Source organism: Scylla paramamosain, chromosome 38, assembly GCF_035594125.1.
Source record: "Scylla paramamosain isolate STU-SP2022 chromosome 38, ASM3559412v1, whole genome shotgun sequence".
Classification (NCBI taxonomy): domain Eukaryota; kingdom Metazoa; phylum Arthropoda; class Malacostraca; order Decapoda; family Portunidae; genus Scylla; species Scylla paramamosain.
This window is the reverse complement of record NC_087188.1, coordinates 4,770,597-4,798,411: the sequence shown is the minus strand read 5'-3', so window position 1 is coordinate 4,798,411 and position 27,815 is coordinate 4,770,597. Positions and strand designations below refer to the sequence as shown.

The window sequence follows — 27,815 nt, the reverse complement described above, 5'->3', positions numbered from 1 at the left end:
AGGAAAAACAGGAAAAGAGGAGGCGTCGGGTTATACGTTAGGGACATATTACATTGTTGTATAAACAGTAGAATTAAAACATATAGGAAAACAGAGTCGATATGAGTAGATATTAAGGAAGAAACACAGTCATTAGTACTGGGAGTAGTGTACAGGCCACCGAACAGTAGAAAGGAAATTAACACCTCACTATGGCAGGAAATAAATACAGCAGGAAGGTACAGTCAGGTATGTGTTGCAGGAAATTTTAATTTTAGGAATATCGACTGGAGCCTGATGGTGGGTAACAAGGAAGCAGAGGAATTTCTCAAAAGGTAATTCAGGATAATTCTTTTTTTTTTTTTTCTAAACAGGTAGTCGCAGAACCCACAAGGGGTAACTATATTCTAGATTTAATTTTTACTAACAGTGAGGAAGCAGTCACGCAGGTAGAGGTTGGAGGACAACTAGGCAATAGTGACCATTGGGAAATTAGGAACAAATTAAAATGGGAAGAAACCTTTAGAAGCAAAAACACTAGTAAAATACCACACTTTAGGAGAGAAGATTTTGAGGAAATAAAAAGGTACCTCCAAGGAGTTGTTTGGCAACGGATGCAGGGTGAGGTCAGGTCCGGGACGGAGTTGAGAGAGATAAGGCAGGATGAGAGAGGTGAGGTGAGGTGTGAGGGTGCAGGGCAAGAGGAGGGAAGATATGTCCGGAAGGGGCGGAAGAGAGAGAGAGGGGAAGAGAGTTGTATGTTGGAGGGTCAGGTCATGCTGAGAAGGGAGAGGTGAGGTCGAGATGAGTAGATAAGGGAGTGGAGAGGATGGAAGGGGCCGAAATGAGGGGATTAGGTGAAGTAAATGTAGAAGAGTTGTATAAATATTTCATAGATAAATTGCATATAGGACAGAAAAATTACCCTAAATGGTTGACTGTTCGGTAAAAAACACTATATAAGGCGGAAAAAAAGTATATATATATATATATATATATATATATATATATATATATATATATATATATATATATATATATATATATATATATATATATATATATACATATGAGATTAAGGGCAGGTGAAGAGGTTTTAAGGCCACAATATAATGAATAAGTTAGAACCGTCAGGAGGTTAAGGAGGAAAGCTAAGCCCAATTATGAATTAAAGGTAGCCAGCCAAGCGAAGAAGGACAACAAGGGATTTTATCAGGTACACAGGAAGAAGTATAAGGATACTATAGGTCCATTAAAGGCAGCAGATGGGTTAGTTCTGGGGAGGAGATTAGTAAAATTCTGAATGAGTATTTTTTTACTTCACCCAGGAAAACATGCACGATATGCCAAGTAGTGAACAGATGTTTAGAGCAGATAAGAATGAGAAGCTGACATATATTTCCATAACTAAGGAGATAGTGGAACAGGAGATAGATAGGCTAAAAATGTTGAAGACTCCAGGACCAGATGAAATATATTCCAGAGTACTTAAGGAATGCAAAGAGGTTATTAGTGAGCCGTTATTTTCTGTATTTAGGAAATCACTTGAATCAGGTGAGGTAACAGTAATGTGAAGGCAGGCTAATGTAGTACCCATCTTTAAGGAGGTAAAATTTTAACGTCTAATTCTAGACCTTTCAGCATAACTTCTATTGGAGGTAAAATAATGGAATCAATAATAGCGAAGAACATAAAGAAACATTTAGAGAAACATAACTTGATAAATCAGTCACAGTATGCCTTCACGAACGGGAAGTCTTGCCTGATGAAGTTGTTAATTTTTACAGTAAAGTGTACGAGGCAGTAGATAATGGTGATACTTATGACATCTTATATCTGGACTTTATTTAGTAAAGCGTTCGATAAGGTACTCCATCAGAGGCGCCTGAGAAAGGTTAGGCAACACGGGATAGATGGGAAGGTGTTATGCTAGATAAGGTCATAGACAAGATAAGGCTAATCGACAGGCGACAAAGATTTGTATTGAACGGCTCTAAATCCGAGTGGTGTCATGTAATTAGTGGGGTGCCACAGGGATCAGTATTAGGACCATTGTTGTTTTTAATATATACATCATTGACTTGGATAGTGGAATTAGTAGTGAAGTTAGTAAATTTGCAGATGACACTAAGATAGGTCGAGTAATTAGGTCAGAATTGGATGCCATCGCCTTGCAGGCAGATTTAGATAGGATGAATGAATGGACAGACAGATTGCAAATGCAGTTTAATATCAACAAGTGCAAAGTACTTATCGCAGGTAGAGGAAACCCACACAGTAGGTACACAATAAACAACGTAACTGGTAGGTTCAGGATACGAAAAAGATTTAGGAGTTATAGTTAGCCCTGAATTTCGTCTAAGAAAGCAATGCATAGAGACCAGAAACAGGGCAAACAGGGTATTAGGATTAATTTTTAGGAATGTTAAAAGCAGAAGGCCCGAAGTAATGTTAAAGTTATATTCAGCTAGACTAAGCTGTGCAATTCTGGTCCCTACATTACATGTAAGATATAGGTGTATTAGAATCAGTAAAAAGGAGAATGACTAAACGAATATAGGGGATGAGGAGTATTCCTTACGAGGCGAGATTGAAACTGTTAAATTTACATTCTTTATAGTGACGTAGGTTAAGACGGGACCTGATAGAAGTCTTTAAGTGATATAAGAGTTATAACAAAGGGGACGTAAACAAAATTCTTAGGATCAGCAACCAGGATAAAACAAGAAATAAAGGGTTCAAGCTTGAAAGATTTAGGTTTAAGAAATATATTGTAAGAAATTGGTTCTCAAAATAGAGTGGAAGATGAGTGAAATGGACTCAATAATTATGTTGTTAGTGCTAAGACATTAGGGAGCTTTAAGAAAAGATTAGACGGTATTGTGGATGGGGATGATAGGTGGAAAAAGGTAGGTATATTTCGTACAGCGACTGCTACGTGTAAGCTTAGTCGCTTCTTGCTTCACTTATATATATATATATATATATATATATATATATATATATATATATATATATATATATATATATATATATATATATATATATATATATATATATATATATATATATATATATATATATATATATATATATATATATATATATATATATATATATATATATATATATACGAGTATATATATATATATATATATAAAACGGACACCGCCGAGCGGAAAAGATGAACAAAGTTTAACTTTGTATAGAGGGACGGGCAGTGTTGCACTTACTGATATTTTGAATGTCCTAGATATGATACTCAAGTACATGAAAAAACATTAATTACAGGTTCGTAATGTAATAATGCTATATTTTAATCTAAACATTTTTACACTTCGTGGAAAAAGAGTGGGAATGGGATCCGAGTGTGAGGTGGGAACACCGCAAATCATCTAAACACAAGCACAAGGATGGATTGGACAGGTATCAGTCCAACAAACTGCAGAAACGCAACAAACCTCACTCAGTAGCTGTAGTAATGACAGTGTATTAATAATTAGCGACCAAACAACTGGAAAATACTAGTATAGCCTCCCTCTACACCACACAGTGCATGATACACCAAACACTACTGTTCCTACCGTGCCTTGCAGGATTCACTAGCGTATAATTACTAATATTTCTCCACTGTACACTAAATGACACTCTTCTCCACCTAACTGTCCTCTCTTCGTCAGGTGCAAGCAGCAAGTTGGCAAGAAGTATGAAAATTCTTTTTAAAAGAGGTCTCTTCTTCGCGTGGCCATGGTGACAAACATGGATACGGAGACGGCGGCCAACTCTTTCGTTCAGTACGGACTCCGTTTTTGTGACGTCATTGTTGGACGGTGAACGGAGACTGAATCCATGATAACGGACTAGTGTGAACTGGGCCTTAGAGAGCAGTAACCACAGCGATATTTTCCGCATCCTGGCGTATTATTGCGCAATAACATCTTGTGATAATTCATTGTTTGTTAATATGGCTAAAACGAAAGAGTATTCATCTGAGACTATTGCGCAGATCATGGACTTCAAGGAAAAAGGTCAATCAGTAAAATAAATAACTGAACAATTGCCAGTATCCAGGACAAGTTAAGCGTTGGTCACGGCAGTTCAGCGAGGAAGGGAATTGTGATTATGCCTGAACATTAAAAAAACGGGTGCCCCTGGAAGACAAATAAAAAAGTTGTTACTGTCTTCAAGCGTCCATTAAGTCTGATGTCAACCACTGGACAGTAATAGCCCTCTAGGGTGCCCAGACCGTTTTTTTTTTTTTTGGGTGGAGGCTTATCAAGCAGGATGAGTATCGCAAGATGTTATTGCGCAATAATACGCCAGTATGCGGAAGAAATGTCGCTGCATATTACTGCTCTCCAACACGGCCTAATCACCGCAACACGGCAGAAATCACTGCAACGAGCTGACGGCTGCTCCTTTTTCTGGATGCAGCACACCCATTCCTGCAACCGGAGAAAAATCCTGTACGTGGCAACCACAACACAACCAATATGGGCCCTGCCACCGTGCCTCGGGGTCTGCTCCATTGGTCACAGCAATGGCCCCCGTATGTAATCACTTCTCAGACCCGATTTCTTGTCGCTACAAGGCAGACGGCATCCTTCATCACACATTTTCCTATTCAGGCCCAGCACCTGGCAATTAACAACAACTTGGCCAAACGAAGGCCCCAGTAACACTGGATGCTTTCTGAGCGGCAAACAACAAATCATTACAGGCAGCCTCATTCCGTATTGCTGTCGCGTAAAAGTATGTCCTGCTGCGCTAAAGTGTACCTCGTTCTCTACACTCTACACGTGTATGAAAGGGTCTATGGGGATGATATCCCAAGCAGAGCAAGCATGATCATTAATTATCATTATGAGTGTATTTAACGCATCATCAGTAGTCTTATAATTTATTATTTATCGATTGTTTGAAACCTCCAAGTAACTCAGATCCGCACAGTTCTGCACGCTATGGAGATATTTGGTTTCATTTTTTTTTCTTAAGTAAATACTACGAATTACACGTTTCTTTTGCTACTGTATAGAAAGGAATGTTCCAGGTAATATTTCAATGATAAATGGTTCCTATTAATTCCTTTATTGGTCAAAGTAGGTCGGCCCTTCACCTATGATGCGCCGATGCTCATGTCCGCTCCGAGTATTTTAATAAAATGTCGTGTTTCTTATTTATTTGATAACACACAATGTTCGTGGTAACACATATCAGTAAAATCAGGTCTACAATTTTGACTTGAAGGAAAACGTATACTTACGCAAAATAAACTTCTAATAATGCAAATTATGAGGCGCCGTCGATCGCTGCAAGAGAATAAAAAATCTTTGAGTCATAACGCCCCTCGCACTTTCATATTTTACGAAAACTGAGCTGTAAAACAAATTTCTTTAGACACATTCCAACAGAAGAATGAATATACCATATTCACACGGAATTTTGACTTCCTTGGTGTAGTAATATTATAGCCGTCCCTCTAACGATAGTAGCCAATTACAGGTCTGTTTAGTGTTTACTTTGAGTAAATGTTATCAGAAATATGTACGAAAGTAATGAAGTTAATTTCACGCAAGGAGACATCACCACAGGCTGGACGGAAAACAATGTAGGAGTAAGACAGGGGTGTGTTATATCCCCAACTCTCATTAACAAAGAGAGAGAGAGAGAGAGAGAGAGAGAGAGAGAGAGAGAGAGAGAGAGAGAGAGAGAGAGAGAGAGAGAGAGAGAGAGAGAGAGAGAGAGAGAGAGAGAGAGAGAGAGAGAGAGAGAGAGAGAGAGAGAGAGCAGGGGTTCCGAACCTGGGGTACATGTTCCCCCAGTGGTACATTTGCACTTTTCAGGGGTACATTGGGTTTCAGAGAATAACCACTACTGTACAATACATGGTGTTGTAATCTGCAGTCAGATTGCATATTGTTTTTTTCCTTTTATTACAATTTAATTTTAGTAATCCAATAAAAAAAAAAAAAGCCCACTGAAATACCAGTCCCACAAAAGGGTCAAAGCAGTGGCCAAAAATTGATGAATAAGTGTCTTGAAACCTCCCTCTTGAAGGAATTCAAGTCATAGGATGTTCAGTGTAGAAGAGGGGGACAGTTGAGTGTCATCGAAGAAGAGGGGATGGTTGTCTGGAAGGTTGTGTCAAGTTGATAAATGGAGCAATTGAGTTTTTTGAGGCATTGAACAATACCAAGTTTGCTCTGGAAATACAGAAGCAGGCAGGGAGTTCCAGAGTTTACCAGAGAAAGGGATCAATGATTGAGAATACTGGTTAACTCTTGCGTTAGAGAGGTGGACAGAATAGGGGTGAGAGAAAGAAGAAAGTCTTGTGCAGCGAGGTCGCGGGAGGAGGGGGGGGTGCAGTTAGCAAGATCAGAAGAGCAGATTCAAAAACTTTAGATAGGCAGGAAATTAAAGCAATAGGACGGTAGTATGAGGGATTAGAACGGTCAACCTTTTTAGGAACAGGTTGAATGTAGGGAAACTTCCAGCAAGAAGAAAAGGTAGATGTTGACAGACAGAGCTGAAAGAGTTTGACTAGGCAAGGTGCAAGCACGGAGGCACAGTTTCGGAGAACAATAGGAGGGACCCCATCAGGTCCATAAGCCTTCCGAGGGTTTAGGCCAGCGAGGGCATGGAAAACATCATTGCGAAGAATTTTAATACGTGGCATGAAGTAGTCAGAGGGTGGAGGAGAGGGAGGAACAAGCCCAGAATCGTCCAAGGTAGAGTTTTTAGCAAAGGTTTGAGCAAAGAGTTCAGCTTTAGAAATAGATGTGATAGCAGTGGTGCCATCTGGTTGAAATAGAGGAGGGAAAGAAGAAAAAGCAAAGTTATTGGAGATATTTTTGGCTAGATGCCAGAAATCACGATGGGTGTTAGATCTTGAAAGGTTTTGACATTTTCTGTTAATGAAAGAGTTTTTGGCTAGTTGGAGAACAGACTTGGCATGGTTCCGGGCAGAAATATAAAGTGCATGAGATTCTGGTGATGGAAGGCTTAAGTACCTTTTGTGGGCCACCTCTCTATCATGTGTAGCACGAGAACAAGCTGTGTTAAACCAAGGTTTAGAAGGTTTAGGACGAGAAAAAGAGTGAGGAATGTATGCCTTCATGCCAGACACTATCACCTCTGTTATGCACTCAGCACACAAAGATGGGTCTCTGACACGGAAGCAGTAGTCATTCCAAGGAAAATCAGCAAAATACCTCCTCAGGTCCCCCCAACTGGCAGAGGCAAAACGCCAGAGGCACCTTCGCTTAGGGGGATCCTGAGGAGGGATTGAAGTGATAGGACAAGATAAAGATATGAGACTGTGATCGGAGGAGCCCAATGGAGAAGAAAGGGTGACAGCATAAGCAGAAGGATTAGAGGTCAGGAAAAGGTCAAGAATGTTGGGCGTATCTCCAAGACGGTCAGGAATACGAGTAGGGTGTTGCACCAATTGCTCTAGGTCATGGAGGATAGCAAAGTTGTAGGTTAGTTCACCAGGATGGTCAGTGAAGGGAGAGGAAAGCCAAAGCTGGTGGTGAACATTGAAGTCTCCAAGAATGGAGATCTCTGCAAAAGGGAAGAGGGTCAGAATGTGCTCCACTTTGGAAGTTAAGTAGTCAAAGAATTTCTTATAGTCAGAGGAGTTAGGTGAGAGGTATACAACACAGATAAATTTAGTATGAGAGTGACTGTAGTCGTAGCCAGATGGTGGAAAACTCGGAAGATTCAAGAGCGTGGGCACGAGAGCAGATTAAGTCATTGCGCACATAAACGCAGCATCCAGCTTTGGTTTCAAAATGAGGATAGAGAAAGTAGGAGGGAACAGAAAAGGGGTTACTGTCAGTTGCCTGAGAGTTTCAGTGAGGAAAAGAAGATGAGGTTTAGAAGAGGAGAGGTGACGTTCTACAGATTGAAAATTAGATCTTAGACCGCGAATGTTGCAGAAGTTAATGAAGAAAAAGTTGAGGGGGTGGTGTCAAGACACTTAGGGTCGTCGACAGAAAGGCAGTCCGACCTGGGGACATTTATGGTCCCCTTCCCAGATGGGGACTCCGAGGCTGGTGTAGGAGTCGACATGATGATTTTAAAATTTTTGAGTGAGGGGTGTGTGTATTATTAGGTGCTTGTAGTTTTGTGTGGAGGAAGAGAGTTGTCTTAAGAGGGCAGGCTGTGACTGCCCCCTTGTGTTGTGAGACACAAAGGGAAACGTTCAGTAAGGTCACAGCTGGGTTTAATAATAAGTTCACAGCACCCCCTGAACAGTGCTTTAGATCTCACTGGGAGTAATTATCGTTTCGGCAGGTGTCTACTGCCTCCTCCTCTAAACTGCCTCCTCCTCTATACTGCCTCCTTTTATGGAATACATAATTGGTTAAGTATTGAGGAAACATTTCATATATGAATTATGAAATGTTATTGTCTAAATACAATTATAAATTATTTCCAATGCTACTAAGTAACTTAAAAATTATAAATCAAATGTATCCTGCAAGGCGAAGACGGACCCCAAGGGATTTTATCAGGTATATATATGACGAATAATAGAGAAATAATGCGTACATTAAAGACAGCAGATGGGGAGCTGGTTACTTCTGGGGAAGATACTGGTAAAATTCTGAATGAATTCAGTATTTTTTTTTTTTTTTTTACTGCCTTCACCCAAGAAAACCCGCAAGAAATGCTGAATAATGAACAGGTGTTTAGAGCAGAAGAGAATGAGAAGCTGATAGATATTACCATAAGGAGATAGTGGAACAGGAGATAGATAGTCTGAAAAAAGTTCAAGACACCAGGAACAGATGAAATATATCTCAGAGTACTTAAGGAATGCAGAGAGGTTATTCGTGAGCCGTTAGTTTCTGTCTTTAGGAAGTCACTTGAATCAGGTGAGGTACCGGTAATGTGGAGGTAAGAGAATGTAGTACCCATCTTTAAGAAAGGAGATTAAACTTTAACGTCTGATTATAAACTTGTCAGCTTAACTTCTGTTGTAGGTAAAATAATTTAGCCAGTAACAGCGAAGAACATTAAGGAGCATGAAAAAAAAAAAACATAACTTCATAAATCAGTCACAACATGGTTTCACGAAGGGAAAGTCTTACCTGACGAACTTGTTTAAGTTCGTAAGGTTTAGAAGGAGGCAGATAATGGTGATAGTTATGACATCCTGTATCTGGACTTTTTAGCAAAGCGTTTGGCATGGTACCTCATCACAGGCTTCTGAGCAAGGTTAGGGCGCACGGGATAGATGGGAAGATGTTAGGCTGGATAAGTTCATGGCTAAGGGACAGGAGAGTTATAATAAACGGCTTTAAATACGAGTGGGGTCAGGTAATTAGTGGGGTGCCACAGGGATCACTATTAGTGCCATTGTTGTTTTTTATATATATATATCAGTGCCTTGGATAGTGGAATTAGTAGTGATGTTTGTAAATTTGCGGATGACACGAAGATAAGTAGGTTAATTATTAGGTCAGAATCGGATGCCATTGCCTTACAGGCAGATTTATATAGGATAAACGAATGAACAGACAGGTGGCAAATGCAGTTTAATATCAACAAATGCAAAGTACTTATCGTAGATAGAGGAAACCCACACATTAGGTACACAATAAACAATGAAGCACTAGTAGGTTCAGGGTACGAAAAAGATTTAGGAGTTATAGTTAGCTCTGAACTCCGTCTAAGAAAGCAATGCATAGAGGCTAGAAACAGAGCAAATAAGGTATTAGGATTAATTTTTAGGAGCGATAAAAGAAGAAATCCCGAAGTAATATTAAAGTTGTATTTGGTGCTGGTGAGACCTCATCTAGACTACGCTGTGCAGTTCTGGTTCCCGTATTACAAGAATGATATAGGTCCATTAGAATCAGTACAAAGGAGATTGACTAAAAAGATGCAGGGAATTAAAAGTATTTCTTACGAAGTGAGATTGAAGCTGTTAAATCAATATTCTTTAGAGTGACGTATGTTAAGAGGGGACCTGATAGAGAAGTCTTTAATTGGCATAAGGATCATAACAAGGGGGACAGTAAGCAAAATACTTAGGATTAGTAACCAGGATGGAACAAGAAATAACAGGTTCAAGCTTGAAAAATTAAGTTTTAAAAAAGAGATAGGAAGCAATTGGTTCTAAAATAGAGTGGTAGATGACCGAAACAGAGTCAGTAATCAAGTTTTTTTTATGCTAAATCATTAGAGAGCTTTAAGAGAAGATTAGACAGATTTATGGATGGGGTCGATAGGTGGAAATAGGTAGGTATATTTCATACAGAGACTGCCACGTGTAAACATAATGGTTTCTTGCAGCTTCCCTTATTTCTTATGTCCTTATGTTCTTATGTTACTATGAGAAATTATATCTTGAAAGATATTATGTAACATAGATGTGTAGATGACACTTCTGAAATTTTAAAGAGAGAAATTACTTCTTTAGGATTTATTCATCCAGACACAATAACAACCTACTTTTTTTTTCCATCTATCGCAAAAAGAAAAAATCTTCATTTGGTTTAGGCACGATTTTTTTTTTTATCATGGTAAATTTAAACTCAATGCTGTATGTATCTTACTCCACTGAACATATTCCTTTTCGTCAACATATAAATCTTTTCATGACGAGATTACACTTTTAAGAAATTATTTTGCTTCTAACGGTTATCACACTCGTTTGTATGATCAAATAGTTAACAAATTTTTTGTGTAATAAATGCAAACCATCAACTAGTGTTCCGACTCTTAAGAAGGAGAATGCGTTTCTCTCATTACCATATCTCCGACAAGTTTCACATAATCTTTAGAAAGTTACTTAGACCAGGGTTCTTCAAAGTACGGGTCGCAGTACTGGGTCGCAAACTCATATTCAGTGGGTCGCCACATGATAATAATAATAATAATAATAATAATAATAATAATAATAATAATAATAATAATAAAAATAATAATAATCCAATTTTTTCATAAATGAGAGAGAGAGAGAGAGAGAGAGAGAGAGAGAGAGAGAGAGAGAGAGAGAGAGAGAGAGAGAGATTGTGGTGAGGGAAGGGACACGCGCGTTTGATTCCTGTCCGAGACAGGACTAATACGCGTTCAGAATCTTCACTCGTCAGAGTCTCGAAATTTTCATCAGTTACGTTTGTACCGCGGGAGCGTGAAGATAGACACAGAGAACTCCTCAGTGACACATACAGTTATACCGAACGCTTAAACAAAATGGATCGTTTTGTTATAAAACGCGTCTCAGTTCAGTCGTCAAGTACGTGTGCACCTGATAAAAACACACAGGCCAACGAGCCTGGCTCGATCATAAGAGAGGCCGCATCTACATCAGCTTCTGAGCCGCCTCCCAAGAAGAAAGTCAAGTCATGGACAAGGCAGAACAGTGACGAGTTTCTGAAGTATGGCTTCGTCAAGTGTGAACAGGAAAAGGGAGAACCAAGGCCTCAGTGTGTGATTTGCAGTGAAGTTCTCGCAAATGAGAGTTTGAAGCCATCAAAATTAAAGAGACATCTCGAAACCAAGCATCCTAGTCTGGCTACAAAACCAGTTGACTATTTCCAGAGAAGAAAGGAACAAATGAAGATGTCAGTGAAAGTTCTAAATACAGCAACCACTCTTAATGACAAAGCACAATTAGCATCATATTTAGTTTCATATCGCATTGCAAAAGAGAAAGTACCATACACATGTGGTGAGAAACTTATTCTCCCATCTTGCGTGGATATAGTGAGCACGATGCTCGATGGAAAGTCGGCAGACAAGATCAAATGTGTCCCAATCAGTGATACAACAGTGTCACGGCGGATAAGTGATATCGCAGAAAATTTGGAACTTCAGCTGGTGTCACACCTACAGACTGCTGGAGAATTTGCTATTCAGCTGGACGAAAGTACTGATATATCTAACTGTGCAGTGCTCCTGGTGTACGTCAGATACGTACATGAAGATGACTTTTTGGAAGATATGCTTTGCTGCTTAACCTTACCTACTCATTCATCAGGATCTGAGATATACAGAGTGCTGAATGACTGCATAGTTGGAAAATACAAGCTGAACTGGGCCAATTGCAAAGGAATTACAACCGATGGAGCAGCAAATATGACTGGGAAAAAGAGCGGTGTTGTGACGAAAATATCAGAAGCAGCCGGTAATGATGGAACTTGGAGACATTGTTTCATCCACCGTGAAGCGCTGGCTGCCAAAGGTATCCCAGACAATCTCAGAGGTGTTTTGAATGACGTTGTGAAAGTTATCAACACAATCAAAGGAAATGCACTTAACAGTCGGTTGTTTGAACTCTTGTGCCTGGAGATGGGAGCTGATCATTCACACCTTTTGTATCATACGGAAGTTCGATGGCTCTCCCGCGGGAGAATTCTAACAAGGGTTTATGAGCTAAGAATGGAAATTCATTTTTTTTCTCGAGAAAAAATCCAGTATGGCAAGCTTGTTTTGCAATGATGAGTGGATTCTAAAACTTTCATATTTATCAGACATTTTCTCAAAGCTAAATGAGCTTAATCTAAAACTGCAAGGGAAAGAAACTGATGTATTACGACACTGTGAGGAAGTAGAAGCATTTAAGAAGTCAATAATGCTGTGGCAAGCAAGGCTTGCAGTTGATCAACCTCTTTACTATATGTTCCCAACACTTTTGCAGCATATTGAAAAACATAATAACACCAGTGAAGAAACCATGAAGAAATTGAAATGTGATATACAGCTGCACCTCCATTCTTTGTCAAGCAGTTTTGAACAGTATTTTCCTGAAGAAAACCTTAAGAATATAAGAGACAACCATTGGGTGAAGGACCCTTTTGCATTTGAAAAACCAGAAGCTGTTATAGGGCTAAACCTTACACCTGATGAAGAAAATGAACTTCTTCATCTGACAAGTGATACATCATTAAGAATCAGGATGCGGTCATCACCTCTGTCATCATTCCGGATAAGTGTTTCCAAGGAATTTCCACATCTAAGTAAGAAAAGTATTTTACTTTTGATCTTCTTTACAACTACATACTTGTGTGAAGCTGGGTTCTCAACCTTGACAAAACTAAAAAGCAAAGAAAGAAATCGACTCAATCCTACAGCCGACATGTGTGTGGCGTTATCCTCCTGCAAGCCAGACTGGAATAAGACAACGAAAGACAAGCAGGCACACCAGTCACACTGAACACGTAAGTGCAGACTATTTTTCCTTGCTTTCTTACAGCAGTGTACTCAACTTTACTCCGATTTCGTATTTTTTTATAACTTTTTAGGTAAACTTAACATGTTTTCAATACAGCCAGTTTTATATAGATGTGTGTGTGTGTGTGTGTGTGTGTGTGTGTGTGTGTGTGTGTGTGTGTGTAATATAACTGATATCAAGTTTATGAAGAGAAAGGTACGATAGAATGGACATACTGGGTCGTGAAGGTAACACAGAAAATCAAACTGGGTCGTGATGAAAAAAGTTTGAAGAACCCTGACTTAGACAACTTCAATAATTGTATCCTGAAACTAACTTTCATATAATTCAATAAAACTCATTCAAAATTAGTTCTTTTTTCATATTCAAGAGTCCGACACCCATACGCTCGTTGATCATATACTGTTAAACCTAGCCGGGTACATGGGAAGCACCTTTCGTTCTTTTCACACATATATCGCCGAACATTTGGGCTGCTCCAGTTGGACAGGTGTGAGCGGCTCATTTTATTTTTTTTTTTTTTGTGGCAGGTAGCTCGAAGTATTATAAACCTCACAGAGGTGTGTCTTTTTTTCGTAGCTGTGCCCCATATCAGCGAGTGGAATGTGCTCAGAGTCTGTTTAGCATTTCCTTGTTCCTTTTTTCGTAATCAGCTAAAAAATGGAGTGGCGACCTCACCCTTGTTAATTGTTGCAAGAGACCAGAAGAACCCTATTTAAGTCTATGTGTGCCCTCAACTTGGTTGCGCAGAAGATAGCTCAAGGAAGCTGACCCAAGCTAGTGGCAGCTGTGAGAGGTGCTGAATTTGGTGTCATAACAATATATATATATATATATATATATATATATATATATATATATATATATATATATATATATATATATATATATATATATATATAGAGAGAGAGAGAGAGAGAGAGAGAGAGAGAGAGAGAGAGAGAGAGAGAGAGAGAGAGAGAGAGAGAGAGAGAGAGAGAGAGATCCGATGAATGATGTCCACTCCATTTATTATTTATGTAAAACTATGCGCCACGCACCCAGCATCAATTTCCTTAAAATTTCACTCATTCCCCCTCATTCCGAAGAACGTTATTTGATGCATAGCAAAGTAGAAGAGTTGGCCTCCCTTATAAGATGATCATATTTTACCCATCCCTCTAAATAAGTACACAGTGATTTTTACACCTTAACCATTGTTTGAAAGTAAGATAGCGAGCATGGTGAAGCAGGCGGCCAGCCTTTTCCCCTGTCCCAGTCCCTTCCCTTTTCCCTCCCCTCCTTCCGGTCATGTGACCACACCAGGGGTCTGATGTAGAGTTTCCCACATCTCCGTGATAGCCCAACAGTTACGAGAGGAAGACATGCTTAAGAGTGTGAGGGTGTATTTCTGGGCATAAATTTAGGTAGTATTCATTCACTATTCATACACCTCGCATGTTAATAATTATTTGTACTGTTCTCCTTACGTTTAAGGCAAGTGGTGCCTTGGGACACCACCTATGAATGTGTTGTATAATGTGTATATTGAGGAGCAGGTACCATTCTTTCCTGGATTGTATAAAGTTCTCTGCTGTTTGTTTCAAATGTTACCGGCTCTGTCCATTTCTCAATACTTGTCCCTGTTTTTTTTTTTTTTTTTTCGCAGAGTATGGTATTCCGTGCCCAACCATCTTCTCTCCCTCCTAGCTTTACAATTTTAAGGGGGTTTCAGCTTGCTCTCCGAAAGTTTGGAGATAATTTGAGTGATGGGATTGAGTGTAAAATTATCCTGTTGGGCAGTGGATGGCCTATATGTGGGAGGTAGCCTTCAGGGTATTATTACGCTCATATCTTGCTGTCTTCACTGTCTCTTCCTAAAACGTAAAGTGGTGAGTCCTTTCTCAGCTTTTCGCCTACGTTGGCGTTCGTTATATTTCCTTCCTTCTTGGGGGATGAAACTGGGTGGCAACATATTAAGGCTTAATAGTTGTATGTGACCAGGAGGTGCCTGGATTTTTGCCCCACATTAGACTACGAAGAAGGTAGCCTAAGGAGAAGCTGAGACGAGGTAGTGCAACTGTGAGAGTGGCTGGATCCTATCATAACAATATATATATATATATATATATATATATATATATATATATATATATATATATATATATATATATATATATATATATATATATATATATATATATATATATATATATATATATATATATATATATATATATATATATATATATATATATATATAAATATATATATATATATTTAGTGTGTGTGTGTGTGTGTGTGTGTGTGTGTGTGTGTGTGTGTGTGTGTGTGTGTGTGTGTGTGTGTGTGTGTGTGTGTGTGTGTGTATGTGTGTGTCTGTGTGTACAATATGTCTTTCTTTTCAAACAGTTTTCCATGAACAAAATAAAAAAATATGGAACATATTTTTTTTCAGCTTCTTTTTATTTTTTTCTCAGATTATATATCCTAAATTCAAAGTTCAATTGTTTTATGTCATTATTCTCAGTTTCAAGAATGAGAAGCATGGAACGTATTTCTTTTTTTTTTTTTTAGCATTGACAAATTGGAGGACGCATGTCTTATTTTATGTCTATGCTTTTATTTGTTTATATATATATATATATATATATATATATATATATATATATATATATATATATATATATATATATATATATATATATATATATATATATATATATATATATATATATATATATAAATAACTTTCTTCCTCCACACGAAACTACAAGCACCTAATAACACACACACACCCTTCACTCAAAAATTTTAAACTCATGGCGACTCCTACACCAGCCTCGGAGTCCCCATCTGGGGAGGGGACCATAAATGTCCCCAGGTCGGACTGCCTTTCCGTCGACGACCCTAAGTGTCTTGACACCCCCCTCAACTTTTTCTTCATTAACTTCTGCAACATTCGCGGTCTAAGATCTAATTTTCAATCTGTAGAACACCACCTCTCCTCTTCTAAACCTCATCTTCTTTTCCTCACTGAAACTCAGGTGTCGGAGGCAACTGACAGTAGACCCTTTTCTGTTCCCTCCTACTTTCTCTATCCTCATTTTCGATCTAAAGCTGGATGCTGCGTTTATGTGCGCAATGACTTAACCTGCTCTCGTGCCCACGCTCTTGAATCTTCCGAGTTTTCCACCATCTGGCTACAACTACAGAGTCACTCTCATACTAAATTTATCTGTGCTGTATACCTCTCTCCTAACTCCTCTGACTATAAGAAATTCTTTGACTACTTAACTTCCAAAGTGGAGCACATTCTGACCCTCTTCCCTTTTGCAGAGATCTCCATTCTTGGAGACTTCAATGTTCACCACCAGCTTTGGCTTTCCTCTCCCTTCACTGACCATCCTGGTGAACTAGCCTACAACTTTGCTATCCTCCATGACCTAGAGCAATTGGTGCAACACCCTACTCGTATTCCTGACCGTCTTGGAGATATGCCCAACATTCTTGACCTTTTCCTGACCTCTAATCCTTCTGCTTATGCTGTCACCCTTTCTTCTCCGTTGGGCTCCTCCGATCACAATCTCATATCTTTATCTTTTCCTATCACTCCAATCCCTCCTCAGGATCCCCCTAAGCGAAGGTGCCTCTAGCGTTTTGCCTCTGCTAATTGGGGGGATCTGAGGAGGTATTTTGCTGATTTTCCTTGGAATGATTACTGCTTCCGTGTCAGACACCCGTCTTTGTGTGCTGAGCGCATAACAGAGGTGATAGTGTCTGGCATGGAGGCGTACATTCCTCACTCTTTTCCTCGTCCTAAACCTTCTAAACCTTGGTTTAACACAGCTTGTTCTCGTGCTATACATGATAGAGAGGTGGCCCACAAAAGGTACTTAAGCCTTCCATCACCAGAATCTCATGCACTTTATATTTCTGCCCGGAACCATGCCAAGTCTGTTCTCCAACTCGCCAAAAACTCCTTCATTAACAGAAAATGTTAAAACCTTTCAAGATCCAACTCCCCTCGTGATTTCTGGCATCTAGCCAAAAATATCTCCAATAACTTTGCTTCTTCTTCTTTCCCTCCTCTACTTCAACCAGATGGCACCACTGCTATCACATCTATTTCTAAAGCTGAATTCTTAGCTCAAACCTTTGCTAAAAACTCTACCTTGGATGATTCTGGGCTTGTTCCTCCCTCTCCTCCACCCTCTGACTACTTCATGCCACGTATTAAAATTCTTCGCAATGATGTTTTCCATGCCCTCGCTGGCCTAAACCCTCGGAAGGCTTATGGACCTGATGGGGTCCCTCCTATTGTTCTCCGAAACTGTGCCTCCGTGCTTGCACCTTGCCTAGTCAAACTCTTTCAGCTCTGTCTGTCAACATCTACCTTTCCTTCTTGCTGGAAGTTTGCCTACATTCAACCTGTTCCTAAAAAGTGTGACCGTTCTAATCCCTCAAACTACCGTCCTATTGCTTTAATTTCCTGCTTATCTAAAGTTTTTTAATCTATCCTCAACAGGAAGATTCTTAAACATCTATCACTTCACAACCTTCTATCTGATCGCCAGTATGGGTTCCGTCAAGGCCGCTCTACTGGTGATCTTCTGGCTTTCCTTACTGAGTCTTGGTCATCCTCTTTTAGAGACTTTGGTGAAACTTTTGCTGTTGCCTTGGACATATCAAAAGCCTTTGATAGAGTCTGGCACAAAGCTTTGATTTCCAAACTACCCTCCTACGGTTTCTATCCTTCTCTCTGTAACTTCATCTCAAGTTTCCTTTCTAACCGTTCTATTGCTGCTGTGGTAGACGGTCACTGTTCTTCTCCTAAATCTATTAACAGTGGTGTTCCTCAGGGTTCTGTCCTGTCACCCACTCTCTTCTTATTATTCATTAATGATCTTCTAAACCAAACTTCTTGTCCTATCCACTCCTATGCTGATGATACCACACTGCACTTTTCCACGTCTTTTCATAGACGTCCAACCCTTCAGGAGGTAAACATATCACGCAGGGAAGCCACAGAACGCCTGACTTCTGATCTTTCTAAAATTTCTGATTGGGGCAGAGCAAACTTGGTATTGTTCAATGCCTCATAAACTCAATTCCTCCATCTATCAACTCGACACAACCTTCCAGACAACTACCCCCTCTTCTTCAATGACACTTAACTGTCCCCCTCTTCTACACTGAACATTTTCGGTCTGTCCTTTACTTATAATCTGAACTGGAAACTTCATATCTCATCTCTAGCTAAAACAGGTTCTATGAAGTTAGGTGTTCTGAGACGTCTCCGCCAGTTTTTCTCACCCCCCCAGCTGCTAACTCTGTACAAGGGCCTTATCCGTCCATGTATGGAGTATGCTTCACATGTCTGGGGGGTTCCACTCATACTGCTCTTCTAGACAGGGTGGAATCAAAAGCTTTTCGTCTCATCAACTCCTCTCCTCTAACTGACTGTCTTCAGCCCCTCTCTCACCGCCGCAGTGTTGCATATCTAGCTGTCTTCTACCGCTATTTTCATGCCAACTGCTCTTCTGATCTTGCTAACTGCATGCCTCCCCTCCTTCCACGGCCTCGCTGCACAAGACTTTCTTCTTTCTCTCACCCCTATTCTGTCCACCTCTCTAACGCAAGAGTTAACCAGTATTCTCAATCATTCATCCCTTTCTCTGGTAAACTCTGGAACTCCCTGCCTGCTTCTGTATTTCCACCTTCCTATGACTTTTAATTCCTTCAAGAGGGAGGTTTCAAGACACTTATCCACCAATTTTTGACTACTGCTTTGACCCTTTTATGGGACTGGCATTTCAGTGGGCATTTTTTTATTAGATTTTTGTTGCCCTTGGCCAGTATCCTTCCTACATAAAAAAAAAAAAAAAATATATATATATATATATATATATATATATATATATATATATATATATATATATATATATATATATATATATATATATATATATATATATATATATATATATATATATATATATATATATATATATATATATATATATATATATATATTTACAGACACACACGCACATTAGTAAGAAATATCTTATATACTGTGTGGACACACACATACATATATGCGCGTCATTCACCTATTGTTGTTCGCTGGTCATCCAGGCAGCCGTTATCCTACAGGGACAACTCAGATCCTACAGCGACCAATATTTTGGGTAGGACTGAGATCAATCAAATGACACACACTTGGGCAGCGAGGTCACAACCCCCTTGAGTTGTATCCCGTACTTACTTGTTGCAAGATGAGCAGGGGCTACAGATTAAGAGGTTCGCCCATTCGTCTCTAGCCGCGCCCGGTGTTGTGTTCGTAGCTGTCCACTTTTTTGTTTATAATGGAAAGCCGGACTGCTGTGAACACTTTACACGATATATTTCATCTCTATATTTGGATAATCTTTTAAACAATTTTTCAACCATGCTGTTGTGGACAGCAGCGTACATATATGTTTATCATCACGCCTTTGTTTGTAAGCATTGGCTTCTGAACATGCGCAGTTCGCGGGCGGACATCCGCATACAAGAGGACAGCTAGGAACATAAATTACTGCCATCAACACGGCTGAAGATTTGATAGAAAGATTAGCCAAATATAGGGATGAAATACATCCTACAAAGTGTTCACAGCAGTCTAACTTTCGTTTGTAAACAAAGAGCGGGCAGCTAGGAACAAGGGGACAGTTACGAATACGAGGCCGGGACTATAATACGGGCATTCTCTGTTGTGAGCTAAGCGTATTTAACCACTACACTACGCGGTGTGTGTGTGTGTGTGTGTGTGTGTGTGTGTGTGTGTGTGTGTGTGTGTGTGTGTGTGTGTGTGTGTGTGTGTGTTACAACTTTGCATTTCTTTCCTTACTATTAGTACTTCAAACTGTTGTTCTCTCTCACTTTCAGGAAGCAGACATTGGCGGAACATTGTTTTCGGTAATGTGGAGAAGATGGATTGCTGTTGATTTCACAGTTCCACTCCACATCGATCAAACTAACGTGTTTTATACCCTTCCTAAGATCACATCAGACATGCTTGGATTTCTTAAACCTTACACACTTAAGGTGAGTGAAAACATTTTTAGCACATCCAGCTCTGTTAGCACATATTTTTTTTTTCTTCTTCTTCTCATTAATAACTACTGTTTCAGAGATAAGTTTATATTGGGTTCCCGCGAACTTGTTTACGCCCCTAAGCCCGGATCCAGTTGAAATTAATATTTATTCCACTGAGAGGTATGTGTATGGAATATAGGCACCTACCGAAACAATGATTATTCCCAGTGAGGTCTAAAGCTCTGGATCAGGGGGTGCTGTGAACTTATCATTAAACCCAGCTGTGACGTCACTGAATGTTTCCCTTTGTGTCTCACAACACAAGGGGGCAGTCACAGCCTGCCCTGTAAAGAAAATTTTCTTCCTTCACACAAAACTACAAGTACCTAATTACACACACACACACACACCCTTCACTCAAAATTTAAAATTATCATGGCGACTCCTATACCAGCCTCGGAGTCCCCATCTGAAGAGGAGATCACAAATGTTCCCAGATCAGACTGCTCTTCTGGTATAGACCCTAAGTTTCTTGATAGGCCCCTCAACTTTTCTTCATAAATTTCTGCAACATTCGTGGTCTTATATCTAATTTTCAATCTGTCCTCTACTAAACCTCATCTTTTTCTCACTGAAACACGGGTATCTGGGGCAACTGAAAGTAGCCCCTTCTATGTTTCTTCCTACTTTCTCTATCCTCATTTTAAATCCAAACCAGGATGTTCTTGTGCCCACGCTCTTGAACCTTCCGAGTTTTCCACCAAATGGCTACGACAACAGAGTTATTCTCAAACTAAATCTATCTGTGCTATATACCTTTGACCTAACTCCTCTGACTATAAAAAATTTTTTTGACTACTTAACTTCCAAAGTGGAGCACATTCTTCTCTTTGTCGGAGACCTCCGGTTTTGGAAACTTCAATATTCACTACCAGCTTAGGCTTTCTTCTCCCTTCACTAACCACCTGTTGAACTAGCTTTCAACTTTGCTATCCTCCACGACCTAGAGCAACTGGTGCGACACCCTACACGTATTCCTGACCGTCTTGGAGATACGCCCAACATTCCTGACCTTTTCCTAACCTCTAATTCTTATGCTTATGCTGTTACCCTCTCTTTTCCGTTGGGCTCCTCCGATCACGATCTCATATTTGTATATTGTCCTATTGCTCCAATCCTTCTTGAGGATACCCCTAAGCAGAGGTGCTTCTGGCGTTTTGCCTCTACTATTTGGGTGGACCTGTGGAGGTATTTTGCTGATTTTCCTTGGAATGACCACTACTTCTGTTTCAGAGATCCATCTTTGTGTGCTGAGCGCATAACAGAGATGATAGTGTCATGGAGGTGGGCATTCCTCACTCTTTTTCTCGATCTAAACTTTCCAAACCTTGGTTTAACACAGCCTGCTTTCGTGATCTACATGATAGAACAGTGGCCCACAAGAGGTACTTAAGCCTTCCATCACAAGAATCTCATGCAATTTATATTGCTGCCTGGAACCATGCCAAATTTGTTCTCCAATAAGTAAAAAATTCCTTCATTAATAGATGTCAAAATTTTTCAAGATCTAAATCCCCTGTTGACTTCTACCACCTAACCATTTTCATATTTCAACATATTTCATATTTCATATATATATATATATATATATATATATATATATATATATATATATATATATATATATATATATATATATATATATATATATATATATATATATATATATATATATATATATATATATATATATATATATTTAGGATCATAACTGGGCGCAATAATGAAAAAAAAAATATCGCGATGACAGATAAATCGATAACGATAACCTTATTGACAATAACTGGCGATAAATTCTTCAACCGGAAAAATGATAAATCGATAAATCCAAAATTCCGGTGCTAGCGATAACGATATTGATATTTTAACTTAAGTAAAAAATCGATAAATCAAAATATTTATATTTATACTTATCTTAGAAATTAAGAAATATCCTAAAAAAAATGAAATTCAACGTTTATTCTGTCTCTTCACTAATGAAAAGGACTGTTCTAAGTAAAATTTGATTTTGAAATTTAAAAACCTGACCACGCTCATTTTCCAAAAACTAAAATTATCTATTATCGCTAGTTTGGAAATAAAACTATCGGTGATACTGATGAATCGATAACGAATAGTTATCGGATAGCCCGATATCGTTATCATGCTAAATTATCGCGATTTTTTTATTTATTTATTTTGATTTATTATTTTATTTTATTTCTATTATATATTTATTTATTTTATTTTATTTATTTATTTAATTTTTTTTTCGATAGAGCCCCACTTATGTAAATTTGGATAAATTTATATACTTTTGTTTGTAGTTTCTTCACTGTGCTAAAGATACCCCTATGGCCAAAGACAATGGTCCTAAGATTTTACTTTAAATTATAAAATACCTTGCCCAAAAGTGTGAAAATGAATCCCAAGGATTACCACTTCCCTCCTCCGCTTATTCATAAAGGAAAATACTTAAGTTACTCAAATCTTCTGCTATCACTGCTGGCAATGAAGTCTTTCGTTATAGCAGAAGCAGTGATAGCAGAAGATTTCAGTAACTTAAGTAATTTTCTTTATGAATAAGTGGAGGATATATATATATATATATATATATATATATATATATATATATATATATATATATATATATATATATATATATATATATATATATATATATATATATATATACTCTGTTTAAAAGTGGCGTTTTATCAGCGGGAAGACCAGAGAGAAGGAAGAAGACGAGAAGAGAGGCGAGAGGAAGGGGAGGAGGACGACGACTCACACCCACCGCATGTACACCCTTGAAAAAGAGAAGAGTTGTAGTTTCTCATAAAAAATAATTAAATCCCATCTAGCTCCTTAAATAAGCATGTAGTAATTTTGATGAAACTACAGTGTTTATCAAAGTAGCCTCTTGTACATGGGAAATTGACGCGAGTCTCACTTCTAGGATTTCCTAAGTGTGTGTGACCAGTGAATTGGTCTAGTTCACACAGTACTTTGCCCTTCACTAGGCTACAAAGGAGGTAGCCTAGAGGAAGAAGGCTCCCATCAGAGCAGCAGTTAGAGGGGCTTGGATCTGGTCGTAACATTACACACACACACACACACACAGAGAGAAAGAGAGAGAGAGAGAGAGAGAGAGAGAGAGAGAGAGAGAGAGAGAGAGAGAGAGAGAGAGAGAGAGAGAGAGAGAGAGAGAGAGAGAGAGAGAGAGAGAGAGAGAGAGAGAGAGAGAGAGAGAGAGAGAGAGAGAGAGAGAGAGAGAGAGAGAGAGAGAGAGAGAGAGAGAGAGAGAGAGAGAGAGAGAGAGAGAGAGAGAGAGAGAGAGAGAGAGAGAGAGAGAGAGAGAGAGAGAGAGAGAGAGAGAGAGAGAGAGAGAGAGAGAGAGAGAGAGTCGGCGACCCTCCACAAAAAAAAAAAAAAAGAAAGTCGGTGATAGCGTCAGCGTGCCGTCCAACTAGTTTGATCCAGTTGCATGGGAGATCTGAGCAGTAATATTATCTAACATGGCAGGTGACAGACAGTGGCTGTGGGCACATTCTCACATTAATGGTTTTAGTAAAGATCTGACAGTTGAGTGATGAAATGTTTTACGTGCGTGCTTTTCAGGAGTTGCCTTCCGCAAGTTACTGTTACATATTTTTTTTTCATGTCAACACCAATGGCTACTTAACCTCCTATTGCTGTTATGTTCCGCAACGTTACGCAAACCTTTTTGGAACGCGCCCCTGAAGTTAGAAATAATTTTGTGTTGGTGGTGAGATTGTGACCGAAATCGTGACGTCATAAACTTCAGAGACCCACCGCCAATAACACACGGGTACTTTCTTTTCAATTGTTTTTCAAGTTAGATGAGGATTACATTCTATTTATCTTTCTCATTATGTTCAAGGTTCGCTTAGCAACTTTTTCTTTTTCCAAACCCGGCCTTCGCTTTTTTGCTCTGTGATATACGGTGTGGCCCACCATCTCTGAACTTCCTTAACCCCACCAAGACCACCTCTTCCAATTCACCTGTTAGAGAGTTTTTCATTAAGAAACTGCCCAACTCGGACACCAAAGTGACAAGGTGCCCCATCATCATCGATCAGATTTGATTGGTCAAGTTTATATATATATATATATATATATATATATATATATATATATATATATATTATATATATATTATATATATATATATATATATATATATATATAGATTATATATATATATATATATATATATATATATATATATATATATATATATATATATATATTTATTTATTTATTTATTCATTATGGTGAATCGGTTTGGTTGACTTAGACGAGGTTCTCGCCGCTGTACGCGCCATATGATAGTCTCTCTCTCTCTCTCTCTCTCTCTCTCTCTCTCTCTCTCTCTCTCTCTCTCTCGTTCTGTTTAGTAATGTTAAGTTCAGTAAGAATTAGCAGGGATGTGGAAACCTCAGGTCACTAGAGCTTCCGTGTACACAAGGTGGCAAGACTGCCGACCGAATAAGCCACACACCCGAGTGCAGCCAACGTCCCTCTGCGGCACCCATTGCCACCGGCACAGCGGGCGGCAAAGGTTGATAGATTATCATATAACAAATTTGTTAGGGTTACAATTAAAGTAATGGTAATACTACATAGATAGTGTTGAAAATGTGTACAATCTCTACATCCTCCAAATATAAATATTAAATAAACCCACCCAACATCCGTATTCGCCTGACGTCAGCACGCACAGGCCAGGTAGAGAGGAGGAAAAAAGAGGAGGAAAATATAAAGCAATAATAATAACAATGATAATAATAATAATAATAATAATAATAATAATAATAATAATAATAATAATAATAATAATAAAAATAACATTAATGATAATGACAATACTAATGATAAAATCATAATAAGAACAACAACTACACTGCTGGTCAGAGCGGAAGGCGCGGTACCTGTGACACCCTGAGAGGGAGATTAATGAAATAGAAAATATGTTTCACTGAGGTTACACACCTAAAGTAGTAATTGATAGGGTGCCCTCGTGCCTTCTTGACCTTTTGTAGTCTCTTGGGAAGTGAATCATCCAGGTGGTGGAGCTACTGAGTGTCAATATTGTCCCATATGTTCTGAATAGTGGCTTGGAGGCGTGGGAGGGAGAAGGTATCTCTCTCCTTGAGCTTAACTTGAATGTACGCCCACAGATTTTCTATGGGGTTAAGATCTGGCGAATTTGAGGGCCAAGGTTTCAGATAGTTGACATTACAGAAATCAATCCAGTCAACAATTAAATTAGCCGTATGGCATGGTGCACCATCTTGCATAAAGGTATCAGCATTGCACTTTTCCATACACTCATCTAACTCATCCACAATTAGCTCAAAGTAGTTATTGTGGTTCATACGAACATTCTTAGGGAAAAACACTAATTTCCCAAGACCACAGTAAGAGAAAACAACCCCACACCATCAAAGAGTCTGGGTGTTTTATAGTGTGTGTTGTGTAGCGTGGTCGTAACGGTTACTACCGGGTCTGCGGTGCGAACGGTTTCTCTGGTTGTCTGTAACCTGAAAGCTTGCCTCATCTAACCAAAGTACCCTACGCCATTTACTTAAGTCCCAATCCCTGTGCTGAGACACAAAAGCAAGCCTTTTGGTAAAGTGAGCATGTGTAAGGCAAGGTTTTGACATTGCGCGGCAACTCTGGTATCCCAAGTCACGTTTCACACATCTCCGCACATTCCTTTCACTTACCCCAGCCAGCAAAGCAGGGTTCCTGGCCTTAAGTTCCTTGCTGTGTATGCGAGGGTGGCCCTCAAACTGTCTATGAATAATGTTCAGAGTTTTCTGGCCCACAATGCGCTTACGCCCTTCAGGCTTGTGAGGTGGTGGCGAATTGTCTCTTCCTCCCTCGCGATAAATTTTGGTCCAACGTTGAACAGTACTGAGAGCTATGCCAGTGTTCGCGGCAAATTCTTTATTTCTTCATTCTTAAAGCCTGAATGCGCATACGGATTTTTACAAACACTGCGAATACGGATACGGGGGTGGATGTTCCTAGCATTGTAATTGCAGATGACAATGATGCTGAAAACAAAATTCTTAGGTCACAGTACAGGATAGAACGAAAAATAAAAGGCTCAAGATAAGAATGAATTACTTTTCAAATGAAGTGGTAAGTGAATGGAATAGAATCAGTAATCAAGTGCTGTATCGTTATGGAGGTTTAAGAGAAGCTTAGACAAATGTATGAGGGACGACGGAGACTGCCATAAGCAGACCTGACTGCTTCTTGCAGCTTTCCTTATTATTATTATTTTATTATTATTATTATTATTATTATTATTATTATTATTATTATTATTATTATTATTATTATTATTATTATTATTTTCATTAAGGCAAAATTTGTGGATGCAGAAGCGGATGCGAATATCGGGTACATTTTTAGACAGTTTTATGGAATAAATAATATCATATAAAATGCATCCAAAATGAATGACGTTATGACGAAATAGTACAGTAGTATGATGCACTTAATATTTGTATTGCAGTCGTGGGTGATGGTGTTCCTGGGATGTGTCCTTGTATTCCTTACGACGTCCTTCATTCTCCAAGTCGCAGCAAACATGAATAGGTATGGCATCCTGGTATACAGCACGCCGCATGTAAGACTCCAACAAATGAAATGTAGATCTAGGTAACAAGAAAATGCGAAATGGTATGTGTGTAAAAAATACGAAGAGTAGAAACAAGTGGCGACATTACTGAATGCATACGTTAAGCAGAAGTGGGAAAATTAGAGAACTATTATTTGTAAATTGGGCCAATATGCCAATAATATGTATATTACCTATTTCAGGGAATATTTCTATAGTATTCATTGAAACTATATTTATTATGACTACCCAGACAGTCCCAATGTCCTTGTACAGTTTCAAATGGGAAAATCAATATATATATATATATATATATATATATATATATATATATATATATATATATATATATATATATATATATATATATATATATATATATATATATATATACACACACGTTATTATATAGTGTATGGCAACTTTAAGTTTATTATTACAGCACGCCAGAATGCCCTCACCTCATTCTGTTAAAAAAAAGTCAATTCACGGAGGGGGGAGCGGCTAGGTACCACTTACTCTCCACACAACCATTATACTTATAAATTATGACATTATTAAAGACTACGTGTGTCATCAGTCTCATCTGATTACATCATTGCCATAACATTGATGGCATTAGTAGCTTTGGTAGCAATGTCGCGATAGACGCTCTTCGAAGGATGACTGATTAATATATGGTCAACACGTGGTCCAAAGAAGGTTGTCCCAGCCTCCTTATACAGCGTCATGTGTTTCCTATCTACACTCTCCATCTGCAATTCACTGAAGCTACAGTGTACGTTATTATACAGCTTCAGAATCGGCATTTCGTTATTTGCAGTTGCGGCCTTTTTGCCTCTCTTTGCAGCATTACCTCTGGTGTAATGTGTCTCTTGTTACACTTCC

The 27,815-nt window shown here is 38.8% G+C and overlaps 2 protein-coding genes across 2 annotated transcripts in view; both read left to right on the top strand.

Annotated features, from left to right (window-relative positions):
• Nucleotides 1-27,815, top strand: part of LOC135091596 (glutamate receptor ionotropic, kainate glr-3-like) — a 143,077-nt gene that overhangs the window by 21,878 nt on the left and 93,384 nt on the right. The window contains exons 3-4 of the mRNA XM_063989351.1: nt 20,081-20,239; nt 26,823-26,905. Coding sequence (XP_063845421.1) covers nt 20,081-20,239; nt 26,823-26,905 — 242 coding nt within the window. The remainder of the gene's footprint in view (nt 1-20,080; nt 20,240-26,822; nt 26,906-27,815) is intronic.
• Nucleotides 11,091-13,166, top strand: LOC135091924 (protein FAM200A-like). Its single transcript, XM_063989987.1, is given in 2 exon segments — nt 11,091-12,392; nt 12,394-13,166. Coding segments are annotated over 2 exon segments (1,962 nt in total). The 5' UTR covers nt 11,091-11,187; the 3' UTR covers nt 13,151-13,166.